This window comes from Ischnura elegans, chromosome 8, assembly GCF_921293095.1.
Source record: "Ischnura elegans chromosome 8, ioIscEleg1.1, whole genome shotgun sequence".
Classification (NCBI taxonomy): domain Eukaryota; kingdom Metazoa; phylum Arthropoda; class Insecta; order Odonata; family Coenagrionidae; genus Ischnura; species Ischnura elegans.
In genome coordinates, this window is record NC_060253.1 from 1,878,311 (window position 1) to 1,896,480 (window position 18,170).

Genomic DNA, 18,170 nt, shown 5'->3' on the forward strand with positions numbered 1-18,170 from the left:
AATGGATCAGCTTGGGATTAGGAACTGAGGATGAAGGGTGGATAGAAACCCGGCGTCGGCATTAGCCTGCTCTTAACGAAAGGCGCCAAGGGGACCACGGCTTAAAGTTCCATCCGACGGACGGTGTACTGCACAACTAGTTCCATCCTGAAAATTGCAAATAAAGGATTAACTGGAGTGGTGAGGCAGTGTACTGGCCTTCCACATCCAAATCTCGGTAAAGAATTAAGGGGCATTCCTAAATTCAATCCCTGCGTGTAATGTGGATTACACTAGTTGTGCAGTACACCGTCCGTCGGATGGGACTTTAAGCCGTGGTCCCCTTGGCGCCTTTCGTTAAGAGCAGGCTAATGCCGACGCCGGGTTTCTATCCACCCTTCATCCTCAGTTCCTAATCCCAAGCTGATCCATTCCTGATTTAAATATTTAAAAAAAACTCTTTTAAAAATATATCCCATAGTAGTAACGAAGATAAGAAAACGAACTTTAAAAATTTAAACAATAAAATTCTTAAAAATTAACACAAAAAAAAGTGCCCTGAGCGAGCATCGATCTCACTACCTTCACCTCCACAGTCGGACACCGTATCCACTGGGCTGTCGCCCTATTGTTTGGCATGGGCGTTCAAAACAGCTTATATAGCGTACTTTCATTTTTAACGATTTTTAATTGCTTTTTCTCGGAATTTTACGAGAAGTGCGTCGTCTTGCTTCGGCATATTACATTTGTACCCATAAACTACCGATTCGCAAAATTTGAGCTCGATCGGCGATGCGAAGGTCGTGTATTCCCCTTGTAAGTAATTTTCATATCTAGTTTTTAATCTTTTTTTTTCTTAAATTTTCATTTTCAAGTAGTTCAGCATCATATACACTACTGTTCCACACCAGACTGATTTAGTTTCTTGTGGTGGCATTTTTTTGTTGTTTCTAATTTAATGATTCTCTGAGCATTATGAGAATGCTTTGAATGGTTTTACAATGTATAAGGAAGACAAAAGGATAAGACATCATTGCATATAAATGTTTACAAGAGACCACCACATTCTTTGCAACATAAGTTTTAGTATATAAAATTAGCATATGCATTCTGTTTCATTACGTTATAGTTTATAACTCTTTGCATTAGTTTATGACATTACCACCTTATTAGTGAAAACATATTATATTTCCTGAAAGCTTCAGTTAAACCTTTTACTGCCACCAGGCCGATATATCAGCCCTCGCTGGTTGAGCGAAAACTGCCAGGGGCCGATTTATCGGCCCGAATTATTTCACTTATTTTTAATGATTGTGGCCTTTTCAATGGCTGTAATTTATGTAAACCCCCATAATCTATCTATGGTTATAAGATATAAATACATCTGAGGAGAGGAGGACCAAGCCCATGTTATCAGAGCATATGCGTTTTTGACGTAGTTCTGGAGCTGTGGCTCAGATGGCTCTAAGGCTCACAGCTCCAATCGCGCGGGCTATTTGACTCTCGTCGTATAAAGCGCTCCACATTCAGTTGACAGTATGGTTTCTTATGGAGATTCGTTTCCCATGTTATTCTCCATAAGGCTGGGAGCGCGGTTCCAAGTCGTCAATTACAGCATGAAAATTAAGATTGCGCCCTGCATTAGTTAAAAAATGCATTCTAATGTAGAATAAGACGCTCCATTCATTGGTACCAATAGTTTTTCAATAAAAGTTATAACAAAAGCTATAAAAAACATTTCCTTAACTTTCCGTTAGAAACGTGTATTTTTTTACTTTGTCTTCTTCTCGCAATTGCCGCCTCACCGTTGAGTGTATTGAAATGAATCTTCTGCATAAATTTCTTCATACTATTTTCTCTTTGAAGGTTTTCACCTTTTTTTAAAGTTATTGGGAAAAAATTGTTATACCGATGTTACACCCACCAGGACAAGAAAATTGGGATTTTTGTAAGGTAAAAAGTAGTCGCCTACTAACTTACGTTTCTTACATCATAGGTCCCTATATGCTGTGAATCAAATTTGAAGAAAACTATATAGCTATTTTTAGTGAAAAAATCATTTACCTATCTCAATTTGGAAGGGAGTTACAAGGTTTTGATATTACGAAAAAATATTACGGCGCCACTGAGCCGAGCTTCTCGCAACCTCCATGCGCGCGGAGAGAAAATTCTTGAGCGGGAAAGGATATTTTTGTCAATGCTTACTAGGAAATATGTACTCCTTCGTTACATATCCCTAAAGGAGAATACTGATTCGCTGTAACTTCAATACTTACTTACTTATTCAGGAAATAAAGCAAATTTTGACGGCTTGGAACGACGAATTTCGCCTTGGGTCTTTATAATGAGGTGGTTTCGAATTCTGGGGCCTTGCTACCCAACATAAAGTTTATTTTCACTAATTTGGGGAGTTATTCTGACCAAAGACAATGTTTTCGGAGGATGAGTAGTGGGTTTCTCGAGAGAATAGCAAAGGTTTATTTTTCATTTTTAAGAAGGTTTACCAATTTTGGTTGTAGGAAGACTTGTCTGCTGTAGAAGGGCTTGTAGGCCCTTATATACATATACTCTAAAAAACATCGGTTGCTGTATCATAATTTATAACACAATTTTCAGTGTTCAAGGTTCTAGGCTCCATTTACTATCATTTTACTTCTGCGTTTACCGCGTCAAGAATCTTGAATTTCTGTCTTTGTATGGAGAAGATCTTCTGGTATCCCTATTGTGGTAAGTAATTAAATCGTATTGTTTTTTTAATAACACCAGTGTGGGATGCTTTATAAGTTTTCACAACATTCACTTCTACAAAAATCCGAAAATTAATATTTCATAGATGAGGAAACCATTTTTGCGACTAGGTTTCTATTTTTCCCGATAGAAACTCCATATACACGCTCACACATACTTCCCATCATTTTCGATTAGTCTGCATTTTTTCAAAACAACATTAAAATTACTTGACCGCATTGAATTTTGTCAATTTTACGTAGGCCGTTTAAAACATCTTTATAAAATTCTTTAGTGCAATGTGGGCATTAAATATTTCAAGACAGTCCTTACATATTTTGATAGTATATAATATTTCAGAGAGCTGTTGCCACTATTCACCTGAGTTACCATTTGAAGCTTTTTCTCTGCTACTGTAGTTTTTTGTTTAGTTCAATACAGTTACATCAAGTTACACCCTGAATCTATCCGTCTATCACGTAATAAGTCGAACTCAATTCTTAATTCTTGAATTTTTTCGGCGCCAAAGAATTTTTACCTCATTCGAAGACAAATATCCTAGAAAGTGAACCGTTAACTTTACTGTTTCAGCTTATGATTGATTCCAAGTATTTTGGAGCCGTGATTTACTAATCAAGAAATTAATATAGTATTTATTTAATATAATTAATTGCCATGTTAAGGTAATTTGTCTTCTAACTTATCTCAAAACGTTCAAGCTTGTAATCATTGAAAATTACTTTCTATTTTGGTATAAAAAAATCCGATGACCTTCAATATCGTTTTTATAGTCGTTCAAGAGATTTCCAGAGAATATTTTCAGTAAAGAGTAATTTTATAAAAAATGAGTTTTTTGATGGAGAGAATAAAATAGCATGATTTGTGTAAAGAAGAGTGTACTAACTTCAGTTTTTTACTACAAACACATATTTACCACTTTTTTTTATTTATGAGTCAAAATTCTTATCTTATCTCTGCTATTGCGTTTACTGACTGACATCCATTTACAATTTTTTAAATTGGGCACGAAAAAAGCAGGTCAAATGCATAGAATAGATGCAATTTGCATTCAAATGGAATTCTCGCGTCGGTGTGGCCCTCTAGTTTCTATTTCAGATTTCTTTTCAACTTAGAAATTAAATTTTTTCTTACATTTTGTTTATGTGAATTTTTTTGAAAATTCTTTTGGAAACTTTCAAGGCAGCTTTAGTAAAAACAAAAAAGTCACTGGATGGGTAATGAAGACCAGAAGATGTATTCTTCAGGCCAGGAAAGGTCTTATATAAAATTAGGAGTTGAGACTTATCGCTCATGTCCTCCTTGTGTACAAACATTTCCTTGCACTTGGGACAGGAAAATCTTTCTTCTTACCAAGTACCCTGAGAAGTATACGTCGGAGCAATCCTGGAGGGTGATCACATCCGTTCCGATATCAGAGTTGACGTCAACATGCTCCTCGGAGGAGTTTGTTGAAGTGTCTTCTTCACCTTCTTCCATATCGGTAGGCAAAATTGAAGAGCATGGCTCCATGGATCTAATCCATTCCTCATTCTGTATGTCCAGCATGTAGCTATCATCCAAGTCGTAGCTTGAAGATCTAGGAGGTTTCAGCAAACTTCTTTCGGCACTGAAACTTGCCTGTAGCTCGTTCTGAATCCCTTTAATGTGGGATTGCGATTAAATCTCCCCTTCTGCCTCATCACGGATAAAAAATTTTCCAGGGCGTCTTGGTTTAGTTTTGCTGTCGCAACTCCCTCTTCACTAGATTCTAAAAGTGCCATAATTGACTTAATCGACAAAAGAAAGCCGTCGAAACACGGAGGTCGACTTCCGTCTACTTTTGTTATCCCACTCATTATCCGATACCCTTCATGCAGCAGGTCCTTGGTTTTAATATTGCTATCACAAAGGCGGACATTTAATTTACAGTTGAGCAAATAAAAAATGTTGTTTATCATCTCAATGAAGTCCGCAGTAGAGGTAGCTGATGGTAGTATCAGCTCTTCTGTGGAGCAACTCGCACGGATTGCGGCGGCGACGGACAAACTGAATATTTGAGTAGCCAGCTTCACTGACATCTTCTGAAAGGCATTTGGCCACAAGTGAGCCGGCGTTAATTTCCACATCGCTCTTGTGGTTGAGCTCGAAGTGTCGCTCTTATGGACACTGCGGATATTTTCGAATGAAATTATTTTTCCATCCGCTACAAAGTCACTAGTAAGTAAGTTATTTCTTAAAGATTTGACTAGATGAGGCACATCTAATATGCAATAAATTTTTCTATTTTTTACCTCGAAATAAGGATTTTCAAACGAGACGACCAAGTCTTTTAGAGCTTTTCTGTTTCAGCTTCCCTGATCACAAATAAAACTTTGTGGACTTAATCCAACGTCCAAAACCTTAAACCGCCATCGCGTAAGTATTTTGAGTTATCCATTCATTGAAGGCTACAAAATATTTGATGTTCTGTACTTAAGATATTTATTGACTTTTTGCAAAGAATGTAACGAGCCAAAACTAATTGTTTGTCTTAGATAACAAATTATTCAATACAATATTGATTTTCAATGTTAGTACAGTATTTGTTCCCAGTGTGCAACATAAAGTTCAAAGTTCTAGCTGCTAACGACCTGTTGACGAGCCCCTCCGGAGATACTTTCACTGACATGTATTCTATAAATAATTTTCCCGAAGTAAAGCCCTCAATTTCCTCCATTGTTAGGGACTATTTTCCCTACGATTGAAAACTAGTATAATGTTTTCAGACGTTAAAAAATACTTCCAACAGAGGAAAAATATTTTGTAGGAGTGTGTGTGTGATCGTTTTATTTAGAATTTGTCCGAAAATACCCTATTTTCAGCGTATATGAAAAAAATCTGTTCGCAGGAGAATGTTTGAGTTAATCAAAAGGATTGAGATAGTGAACTATTTTGTGTAATTCTTTTCGCATGTTGTTGTGCGCCAACTTTTACGTTTTATATGCTCTTCATTCCTGAAATAAGAAACTCCGAACGAAAGATTCCTACTTTCATAAATTTGTCTCCACTTTTGCGTCAACTTATCAGCGGATAACATTTAATTGCCTCATTTAATGGAGCCCAATAAGTTTCACAAAGTGGCTTATCTCTTCCGACAAAATACTATAAACGTTATTATCTTTCAAATTTGCCTTGGTGCCAGTACCGTATTGCGGAAGGCTGCAGAACTTCGTCAAAGGACTCATTGAGTCTCACATTGCTGAATATAAAATCCTCTGTTAAATGAAATAAAATAACTATGTTTTATTTCATTGAACATGAAGCAATTCCATAAAATAACGCCTGAGACCTTGTCTTATATTGAAATCCTCTGAACGTCCATTCGATATTCGTGCATATCTCCTCTCAAAATTTCATAAAAATCCCTGGAGGTCGAGTGGATACTTCCCGGAAGTTTTCTCACTGATAGCTTATTCGTTTAGTTTATCAATATGGAACAAAATACCCTAAAGGAATATGACCCGGAATGGAGATGCATTCAGAATTTAAGAATCTGTTCTTTCGGACTGATGGATAATATTTTTGCGGAAGCGATGATTAATTCAAGGTTAGATTACATAATTTTGAGTTTTCAATAATGAAGGATGCTTCATTTTTCACTTATAACCATCAAACCGGGGGTCCCGGTGCCCTGAAATTTTTTTTCTCTCTTGCCTTCGGACCGCATTCTTTGAACTGTATGAGACTGTTTCAACAGTTATTCACAGCTGCATGTTGTAAAAGTGTTTTCAGTAGTAACGGGAAGAGCCAAGCAGAGAGATGAGGGAAGGATTTGTGGAAGACGCAGCTCGCCAGGCGATAAAAAAATCCCTCCTATCCATGCTTCTTTTGTCCCAACAGCTCTCTCCCTCACACAGCCCGATCTGATTTCGTCTCCCGTCGGACTGAGGTGTCTAATGTCACGAGTGTCAAACAGTGAGGGGAAAGAAGGGAGGGAGAGGACCCAAGGTCAGCTTACCCGTGCGAGAGTACGCCACTGCCCTCTCTCGACAGCAATTCACAACAACAAATGTATATCCTTTTCCCCATAAAGGCTGGCCCTCTCTTCTCCTCTCTGATACATCTTAAGAATTGGGAAAAAAATCTAGACATATTAAATAAAATTAAGCAGCTGAAAAATTTTTAAATCTGAAATGTTACTAATTCCGGAAAAAAACCTTGGCAGTCTTTAAGTGAATCCCACCCGAAATGGGCCGCTGCAGTAAAAGGGTTAACTGAGTATGAGTCGTGCAGATTTTAGAACAGGAATGATAGATACCCTCAGCACCACCATCATGGGGATACAGAAACTGCAAATGGCAAGGAGTGACAAACTAAAGGAAGAAAGCCATGTCTTCACCTTTTGATGCGTTCCTTATCCTCTGGACTGGCCCCTTGCCACCAAAGGTCCAGGAACGATATTTCAGCCCACACAAATCGGCCACCTGGAGTAGATCCAACCCCTGCCACATTATTCAGGATCTTTCGGGTTTGGGTGGAAAAATACTCCTCAAACGTTCTAATCCAGCCAGGGTCATTGTGAGAATGAGGAACAACAAACACCTGGATAAAATAAATCATTCAACATCATGTCACAAAAGAAATATTTCAACAGCAACTCTACTTTTGCAATAGATAGAATCCCATTACTGGAAATTAATGCCGTAGGAAGCCAGAAATATGTCTCCTTCGTAAAGCAGCAGGGCTGCACGCAGGCAGGAATACTTCCTTCAGCTGTGAGTCAATTGTATGCATAAATGTCATCAAAAGTATTGATTGGCTATTGCGTTGGGGGCCATATGATTCTCAAGGCTAATCATCTATTAATTTGACAACCCCATTGTTAAAACAATATGTTTGAGCATATAAAATCGCTTAAGGCTTGATTTGGTCGATACATCCACCATGAAAGAACACAAATGGTAACGTCCACACTTTTTAATTCCAAAACTAAAAACCGACCATGGGTTCCAACGCGTTGTGTCATCATGAGTGGGTCGCTTGTTGAGTTTTGGAATTAAAAAGTGTGCAAATTACCATTTGTGTTCATCATGAATACATTTGAAATTTATAAAATTGACCAATTGAATTGAATGGTGAGCACCATGGGTAAATAAGTGCTTTCCAGAAACACTTAAGTATTCAACAGACATTAAATCACATGAATATTATTAATTATCTCTTGATATTGATCTTCTGACATTTCAAAGGTTGATACTTTTTAAAGATACATTGACAGGGCCACTAGATATTTGACGCAGCCACTTATTTCATAAATATCACCATGAGCAGAACAAAAATAAAAATATACTCTAAGTTTTCCCAGAGAAATGGGTACAGAAAACTGTCAGCAGGAGCAACACATCAGTGACACACTTGAAGTTATGCAATCACTAGAAACAGAAATGCACTAGAAAGTGAATTTGAGCAGCATACTCGTCCGACTCCATTTGATCAAACACTCTCCACCGGCAACTGTGTACATTCGTACGTATCACCTTCCATTTCTCTCTCATCATTCAGTGAATACATAAATGCATACAACCACAACTGTAACACTAGTAGTACAGCCAGCATGCAACTTCAGTTTTATTACCATAGGATTTAATCCAATACACACTTCATTTCGCTAATGGTTCGTAACATGGAGAAAGACAAAGGTTAGACTTCTGATGATGGGTGCCTGAATATAATGGATTAAAACTGAAGATCATTCATCTCTTCAAGTAATTGCCAACCAGTGGAAATACCCCGAGTGTGAAAAGCAACCATTGTAAGAATATGAATGCTGGAGCTTTGGATAAAAATCTGGTGATACCGTGTTGATACTCTAGTTTTAAGTAGATCCATAAAGTCAAAAAACTCTGATAGCAATCAAACTAATCTTCAATGATTCAGCACTTGCTCCAGCTGTTATTACTGTCAGAACAAGCAAATATTGCACTTTTTAATAGTGTCATTCATTAAATTTCTGTTATGTCTTGTGCTAAGGTTTGATTAGAGTGGCAGCCGGTAGGTTTTTTATTGTTTTTTATTTGTTTTGTAAAAGAATCGAGTATTTTGGAGCACATTATTATTTTACATGTCCTTGTCTAGTAACTGTTGCGGTGGGTTGAAAGTTGGTGCATTATAAGGTTCCACCTTTTATTATAACTCTAGTTTTAAAAGAAATGATTGAACCATTTCTTGAAAGCCATTTCTCTCAGCATTCTTTACGAAAGGCAAAATTATTCTACTCAAGTACAGTAAAACCTCTTTACATCGAAATGGAGGGGACCAAAATTTGGGCAATTTGATGCATGGAGGTTCACTAAAGAGAGGTTTTAGTGATATGCACCATTTTTTCATATACTTTGGAAATGAAAGGTACTACTGTCTTTTAAACCATTATACATATATATTTTTTAAATAAACATGCATGTATTAGTGAACATATATTTATTATTTAATAATAACAGAAAGCAAGCACTGTCACGTGATTTTTACCATAGCTGGATACCTTTTTTCTTATTTACTGTTAGGTATGCTCTCATATGGAACAAAAAGCCTTAACTAATGGTTAACGTGAAAATTACCACATCGAAAAGGTGTGTAAGAAAAAAAATAAGCGTGAAACATTTATTGCTGAAAATGTCATTCCATGTATGTAATCGCGGCTGCATTAAGGGTCTCTAGTTGTCTCGGTACCATTTGCGGAGGTAGTTAGGCCCTCTCGGGAGTGTCTCCCAGGTATGTTAAGTGGAGGTTTTACGAGGTAAAGAGGTTCACTTCATAGAGTTTAGCCTATAAATTTACATTTAAATCTGATGAGACCGTAGGGGCAGTATGAAGTATGGAGGTTGATGATGTAAAGAAGTTCACTACAAAGAGGTTTTACTGTAGCAATAAAAACTCATATTTGCAAGTCTTTCCTCATGTTCATCCACACTTTGAATGGCATCCACTCCTGGTGGTGCATCATCTACTGGAACACAATAAATAAAATTCTTTGCTTAGGGCATTGCTTCAGACAGGAGTACTTCTCTCAACAGTCATGCATTTTTACTGTCCCGATTCTAATTACACGTCCACTTTGAAATTTCGAACTTGCACTACATTGACAACATAAAAAAAGAAAAATAAAGCCCTTTCTAGCTTCTAATAATTCAGCCAATAAAATCATAAACGCACTTGATCTAGCCCTAAAAGAATGTAATAGATACAATTTGTCAATCACCATGATACCTCAGTTAAGTTGACATGCATAATGGCACCGAGACAAGGCTATGACTTAACATATGAATGAAGAAATGATTGAACCTTCAATGGCCGGGCCGAACGGCTGTCCCAATGTCCACGTGGGTATTCAACCTTCCACCCCTGCTTCCACGCACCACCGTCTGGATTGTCAAATTTCAAGTTTTTATAAACATCCAGCATCTGGAAAAAAATATAGCTTCACTTAAAAAATTAAGTCCTCAAAAATTATACAATCAATTCGAAACATATCACCTTAAGTCCAAAATTAATTTTTATTTTTTCCTTTATTAAGATTTGGATGACAGTGGCATGTCTGTAAAAAGTAAACAGAAATTTATCCAAAATTCCAAGCTCTGTGAGAGAGTTAGCCTAAAATCACCATTAATACTTAGTCTACATCATTTATCAACACTTCAAGTGGCTGGAGCCGCAATGGGAAGTTGAAGGAAAACTTTACTTCCCAAGCATGATTATGGGGATCCCCCAAAATCAGCAAACATCAGGTTGCAGCTACCTCTTTAATGAATTAGAATTTTTTATTTGTCCACATGCTACAATTCACTAGTCACACACTAGGCAGGTACAGTAGACTCTCATTATTACGAAGTTCACGGGACCAAAAACCTGGAGGTTCGTAGTAACGAAATTCATATGAATGTTTCTTTAAGGAATTCTTAGTTCATAAGGCTATGCGAGGCAACGAGAGGTGCGGTTATCCTGCAGAATGCAACACTGCATTACAGTTGTGCGTGAACTCACTGTCCGCAGGAAAGAAGAATGGGCGAAAAGCTGAACATTTCCTGATTCCACATCAGATGTGATACTTTGTTCAGATTATGCCCAAAGTGAGTTTGAGTTCCTTCATCCACGCCACACCGCATCACTCCGGAAACACTTTGAAAGGTGCCAACTTTGAAATTTCGGGCACGCTTGAGCTTTTCCAATTTTCATACCTCTGAAAGTTTGTAAATAGTGCATTCTTAAGAAGAGGACTTCCTTTGAGTTCGATTTACAAGCAGTAATGAGTGGGTCACCATAATTCCACAGGAATGCAGCTTATCATATGATGTTGAGTGCATACTGAAGTATCTCTTACTGAAGAAAGAACCATTGTTGACGCTCTTGTGCACAGTGCACGAGGAGAACTTAAATATTGCGCGATGGTTATAACGTAGTGTTGTGTATATACACCTAAATGCCATTGCTTATTTGTGAAACTTTGTAATGTAGTTCTTCCATTAGCCGGCTGGACCAAGACTGAAGTTCGTAATTTCATAATAACATAAATTTCGTAATAACGTTTCTTTTACCATAGTTTGCATAAAATGTTTCGTCGGGACCAACGATTTACTTTGTAATAATGAGAACTTCGTAAGAAGGTTGTTTGTAATAACCACAGTGAATTGTATATAAGAAAGTAAAGACCATTTTTTTAAACGCAGGCAATCTAACTTCACGTTTTATACAGGAAGGCATTGATTATATACTTTTGTGCAGATTACACGGGGTCCTTTGGTGATATGGGACTTACGATGTTCTCATCATGGCCTGATGAGAGCATCTTACGTTGAAACCATGGTCGTGTGTAAATAAATATTTCATGTGAGAGCACAAAGTCTCTTCTTTTTCATTTTTCATAATGAATCACTTTCACAAAGTTACGCTTCAAACTATCATCGCGCAACATGTAAATCATTACACTTTCTGGTGTTGTAGGAGTGTATATTATTACTTTGTGTTAAGTCGCTGAAGTGTTGTTTTGCCTAGATTACAGAATGATATATGTACATACATACAAGGCACAGTTAACAAATATTGATTCATAAATAGAGGTCTGCAGTGAGCTTGATGATGCTGTTTAAACATTACCCTCAACAATTTCTTTTGAATTACAAAAACATTGTGCAACTTAGGTGAGGAACCGCAGAGTAACACCATATGATATCCTGGAGTAGGACAACCATAGTACAGCATCTTGGACACATTCATCTTTGCAATGTATGCGACAATACTTACAAATGATAACATGATAGATCCGAAGTTTTAATTTTAATTTATTTAGATGATGCAAAAACTAAACAACATTAACATGTGTATTATTAACCCCTCAAGCACGGCGGACATCTGATTAAATCTCATCCCAGCAGCGAGATGAGATTTAAATGACTTCGCCTTTTTGACATGCTATCATTTAATAATTATAGCATTCATAATATACAATCAGTATCGTTGAAAACGTCCATAAAATTGCTCAAATTTCAATGTTGTTGCTGGTAAATAAGTGACCTCATGACACCACTTTTCAAAGCAACAGTTGGAAATACAAGTAAGGGAGAGAACAATGTCACTCATTAAGAGAGGAATTATTCTTCATTTTTAAGTTTCATTTTGGAGACAACATTACATTTCGGAGGAGAAAAGGTCAGGAAAAATACTGTGGTTGTCAACGACTAGGTGGGGAGATAGAGTAAGGATATCACAGATGTCATAATACTTTACTCATGTATTACATATTGGCAGTTTGAATGGGAATATAATGATTCTGTGCATTAAGCTTCGGCGTAATTACCTCGCTATCTATCCACAAGGGAGGCAGTGTCTGGCTGTCTTTCATCCTGGAAGCACTGAATTGTAAGGTATGGGCTTAATTAACTAAATTCATGAGAGAATGTGCGAAGGGCTTCAGTTGGTGCCTAGCGAGTGTCTAAGCAGCAAACGGTGGAGTTGAAGCAGCAGCCAGGACTAGATATCACAGCAGTGAAGACGAAGATGAAAGTGAGGAGGAGTATCTTAAATATTGGGCTCCATTTAACTCCAATTTATTTTGCAGGCTACTCGTAATGAAGAGGCACTTCCAACTCTAATCATGGACTACCTTGTAGCACTCCTACCCGTTCCCCCATTCCGAGAGTTCTTTCTTTCCAAAACCTTTGTTTACTCTCTAATACAGCCTCTTGACTATCTTCTTGGCACCCAAATTACTCATCCCAAACCCCCCTCAACTAGTATTTCTCCCCTTCCCAAGCATTTCCCAGTGATGACCTTGAGTGCATCGTAAAAAACCACGGCCTCCAAACATAGTCTCAGGATAGGCTGACGGCCCTTTACCAACACCACCTAGAGAGAAGGCCTGAGGACTCGCGCGTGACGTCACAACCCGAAGGCCATCCGGCCGATTGTGAACCATTCATTGTACTGAAAGCTCGTCTCTTGTAAATGCACGGGAATTATCTATTTTGTCCAACTCCGAAAATCAAAGGATGAATATTACTAGTGCAACCGCGTATTTATCATAGCCATTAAATTCGCGTCTATGCAAACCATGACCCACTCAATGAAACTTTACCGTAAATGCATATTTTTCACTTTTAAACAAACCGTAGAAAGCCGAAATTTTTACGAAATATCAGAACACATTAATCGGATTCGTCAGATAGTAGAAAGACTCCATCTAAATTCCTTCACAATTGGAAAGCTTTTTTAGAAATATTAAAGACCCTTGGAAGACTTTTAACAGGAACCAGTTAAATTTCACTTACCATTGATAAATCTTGCGTTGATTTGAGGTTCTCAAAGAAAAACAATGCGAACGTGCGATTAAATTAGACACTAGGATATAATTCAAAAAACTGTAATAAATAATCAAGAATACAAATTCATTATATCACTATATTTATTGATGCTGAATCACTTCACAAATTTCATTATCTTTCTTGCATTACTAACACGACATCATTCGTCATTCTTTCTACAACAGTAATTTTTTAAAAAGATGTTGGCACAAACATATCCAATTTTTTTGATTGCATTATTCATTTGGTGCCCATTGTCACAGATATTGTCATTTAAGTAGTCATTTAGAATCAACGCATTCATGCTGACACTGTAAAATGCATTCCTCTGACTGACTTCTTTTAGAAATTCTTCTTCTAAATCACTGCTGATGATTTTATTCAGCACAACATATATATGGACAACAGCATTCACAGCAGCTTCCTGAGGCACAAAAAGACCACCTCGACTAAGGCACTTCACCAAATTATCACTGTCTACCTCTTCTAACATTCTTTCCTTCACTAACATTTTTTTACAAAATGGGCAATTAATCAATTTTAAATATGATCTCACACAATACCCAGCTATGTATGTTAACACAGGTACAGCATTGCTTATATTTTTTATATCGCCAGACTCCACAGATATATTGTAGTGTAAAAACAAATCAACTGATTGTTTTGGCTCAAATACATCATCAATATCATCATCATTTACACTGTCCACTAATATATTTTTGAATGATTGAGACTCGCGGCTGAGCTTAAAGCCACCGAGTGCGTCCACCGGGTTGCGGATGGCGGGTCGACCTTTAGATATAGAGGTTAGCTGCGAGATAAGCGAGTTCTCTCGTCGAAAAAGCAGTCGTGGACAAAAAGCGGCGGTATTCTGAGGGGGTATTGGGCTACCCTTGGGTAAGGTAGGCCATTTAAAAGATACCAAAACCTGTGAAGATACCGTGACTTGGTGACTGGGGGCCGCCAATAATTATGCCTCTCATCACCCGGGGGAGAGGGCAGCAGCTCTTCTTCACATGTGCGAAGATGGAGACCATACTGGTCGGTACAGCGACACACATTCCACTACGGGCGTGGTAACATTTACTTTAACGGCTGTAGTACTGCGATGTGGAAGGCAAGGGGAAACCACCACATTATCATCCCGAGGAGTCACAGCTACTCCACTCAATATATATAATGACATGATGGAATTCTCTCGGGTAAAATATTCCGGAGGTAAACTAGTCCCCCATTCGGATCTCCGGGCGGGGACTACTCGAGAGGGTACATCGGTCAAACGAGATAGAATGTTACGGATAGGAACATGGAACGTCAGATCACTTCGTACCTGCGGTAAGCTAGAGAACTTGAAGGTGGAGATGCGAAGAATGAACCTCGATGTTTTAGGCATCAGCGAAATGAAGTGGCCCCAGGAAGGAGACTTTTGGAGTGGAAGCTACAGAATGATACACACGGGATCGCTAAATGGCAATGCTAGAGTAGGCATAATGCTTAAAAAGAGCACCGGGATGCGTGTTAAAAGCTACCTGCAGTTTAATGAAAGGATAGTAATGGTGAAGATAGATACAAAACCCGTAGCTACTGTAGTGGTACAGGTTTACATGCCTACGTCAGATTATGAAGACGAAGAAGTGGAAGATGTCTACCAAGATATAGCGGAAGTTATCAAGCAGGTAAGAGGGGAAGAAATTCTTATTATTTTAGGTGACTGGAACGCCGTCGTCGGCGAAGGTCAGAACGGAATAATAACTGGGAAATATGGGTTGGGTAACCGAAATGAAAGAGGAGAAAGGCTACTTGAATTCTGCACGGAGCACAGGCTAGTGGTTGCCAACACTTTATTCAAAAATCCCCTGCGAAGAAGATACACGTGGAAGATGCCAGGAGACCGTAGAAGATTCCAAATCGACTACATTCTAGTGAAACAAAGATTCAGGAACCAGGTGAAGGACTGCAAAAGCTATCCAGGGGCAGATATCGATAGTGACCATAATTTAGTTATGATGAAATGCCACCTTAAATTTAAAAAGTTGAAGAAAGCCGTGAAAAACATATGGCAGGTTGAAAAATTGAGGGAGGTTCAGCATCAACTGGCTTTTAAAGAGGCTGTAGAAAATAAAATAGGGGAGGATCCGACCAACAAACCAATGGAAGAGAGTTGGAAAACCATTAGAAGTGGTCTGCAGGCGGCAGCTGAGGAAGTTCTTGGTAAAAGAAGAGTCGTTATGAAAAAACCATGGATCACGCAGGAAGTATTAGATCTCATTGAAGAAAGAAGAAAATACAAGGCTGCGTAATACATACCTAAAGTACAAGGAAAAATAGTATTGCATGATTACAGCATACAAATACAGAACCTACATAAACTAAAAACTAGGCGCCATTGTGTAAGCCTTCTACAAACATTAGCATTGAGATATTTCAGCGAAAAACTAAATACCACAATATTTCAGAAATATATCTCGCAATTGCCTCGTAACACAAGATGAATGAAAACATAAGAGATAACGCACGAGTGTACGTTCCAACAAATAACAACAACCTTCACGATTGCATTGATTATGGATCGCCATAAAATAATAGCGGTTCAACTTTCGTACAGACCCTCGTCTATTAATGCGTAAATATTAATTAATTGTACAACCAGGCATTAAGATTGTTCATACCCTTACCAACTTACCCTAGAATATGCCGTAGGGATGAAATTCTCCCTCGGAATTCTCCTAATCCATTTCTTCTTCAGCTCGTCGTCTTCCGGGAAACAAAAAACGGAAACCTTCTCACCACCCGCATAATTGCCTCGGCAGTGAGGTACACAGCACTTATTCACCATTATCCACTTATCCACTCATCCACTCGTTAACTTCAAGTTTTTTTAATTAAAATCACCGAAATCCGCGCGAAACATCACTAATATAAGCAGGCATGCACGCAGGATACACGTTTTAAATGTACCTTTCACGTTATTTATTATTAGGTCTCGCTAGCAACGATAGGGTTGCCAGAATTCGCTAGGCCTCCGCCTCGTGACGTCAGAGGATTTCAAGCCTTCAGCACTCAGGCCTTAGTCTAGGTGGTGTTGCCTTTACCCACCCTTCTCCCTCCCATCCGCTGCACCTCTCAATTATCCTGCCCCCTCTTCTTCCTCAAACAGGCAGCAGCACCCCTCCCACTCTTATGTACCCCACACATCCCCTTGGAATGCTCTCTGACTATGTGAAGTACATGGTTCACCTCTACCTCCAACGTTGGGTCAGATTCTAACTGGAGAGAGGCTAGAGAAGTATTTTTCATTATCCGGGAAATAAAGACAAAAAATTTTGCAAAGATACGGCTGGGCTACCTGCCTCGCCAATTCTGTAACTGACCCTAATCATTTTAGCCAAGTTAGGAAGCACTAATCTCGTAGGTATTGGGGAAAACTAAACAAAACACCAACTTTTTAAAATCCATTATTTTAACTTCATGGGATTAAAAAATTAGCAAATCTGCTATATATTTGAAAAGAATAATCCAAAACCTGGCGTCAGTCTTAAATTATGAGCTTATATTTTGGTTTTACTATGCTAACCCACTACATATAAACAGGATCAACAAACTTAACCCTTTCGCGCCGGATCTTCGTTGAAGGAAATTCTTCCTCAATACAAGTCTCTTGAAAGTTTTCTTTACTCCTCTATACGAAGCCTTTCCACGTCGACTAAAGGCAGTGGGTCCCTCCCGAAACATTTTTTGGACCCAACTCGGTGGGGCGCCGATCCTTTTCCTCGGCCTCTGTCCCAGACCCTAGAGGGATTAAAAGCCCTTTCCTTGCACGAGTCTGCAGTCAACTAGCTAAAATATTAACGCAGAATATATGCAAATACTTGGTGTTCGTATCGATATTTTTAAATTCAAAATGAATTTCGTGTTTTTTTCTGAGCGTGCAGAAATTTTAAACGAAGTTCTAACGTTTATATAGACGGATTTAGTATATTTACTAGTTGTTCTATAACTCTGTTGATATTAACGTTAGAATTTCGTTTGAAATTTCCATGTGGTCAGCAAAAAAAGATGAATTCATTTCTAGCATTGGATTTCAAAAGTAAGCTACAAATATTTTTTTAGAAAACACACTGCAAATAACAGTAGTTGACCGCGTGGAGAGGATAGGAAAGGGTCGACCTGAGCGGCCGAAGAAGGGACTGGGCTCGTGCTAAGGCGGATCACAAGGGGCAACCGCGTCCGTGGGTCTATTGTGTCCGCCACGGTCACTTTTTTCTACCTGTGCCGCACAGGCACAGGTCGAAAAAAGTGACCGTGATTCGTTGAAAAGTGATTCGTTGGTCATGGTAAGAAAATTCACGACGCACAGGTGTGCCATTCGTAATTGAGGGAAAAAAATCCTCGCCGCACAGGTGCGGAATTCGGCGCGAAAGGGTTAAATGGTGCTTGAAATACGTCCTGCTTTGGGCTGATTATTTTCTAAATATCATTTAGATTAAAAATTTTTCAATGTTCTTCATTTCCATGAACTCTTGAAAATTATATCTCAATATGGTTGCCCTTCTTTAGTTTTTGGGTTTCATTCTTCACCGTATTTAAAATGATGCTATGTAACGCTGATATAGAAAAAAAAAGATTTTTTTAGTT

General features: G+C 38.3%; 1 protein-coding gene across 1 annotated transcript in view; it reads right to left on the reverse strand.

Moving 5' to 3' along the window:
• Positions 1-18,170, reverse strand: part of LOC124163701 (alpha-mannosidase 2) — a 200,727-nt gene that overhangs the window by 162,329 nt on the left and 20,228 nt on the right. The window contains exons 5-6 of the mRNA XM_046540768.1: positions 10,024-10,143; positions 7,085-7,287 (exon numbers count right to left, since the gene is read on the reverse strand). Coding sequence (XP_046396724.1) covers positions 7,085-7,287; positions 10,024-10,143 — 323 coding nt within the window. The remainder of the gene's footprint in view (positions 1-7,084; positions 7,288-10,023; positions 10,144-18,170) is intronic.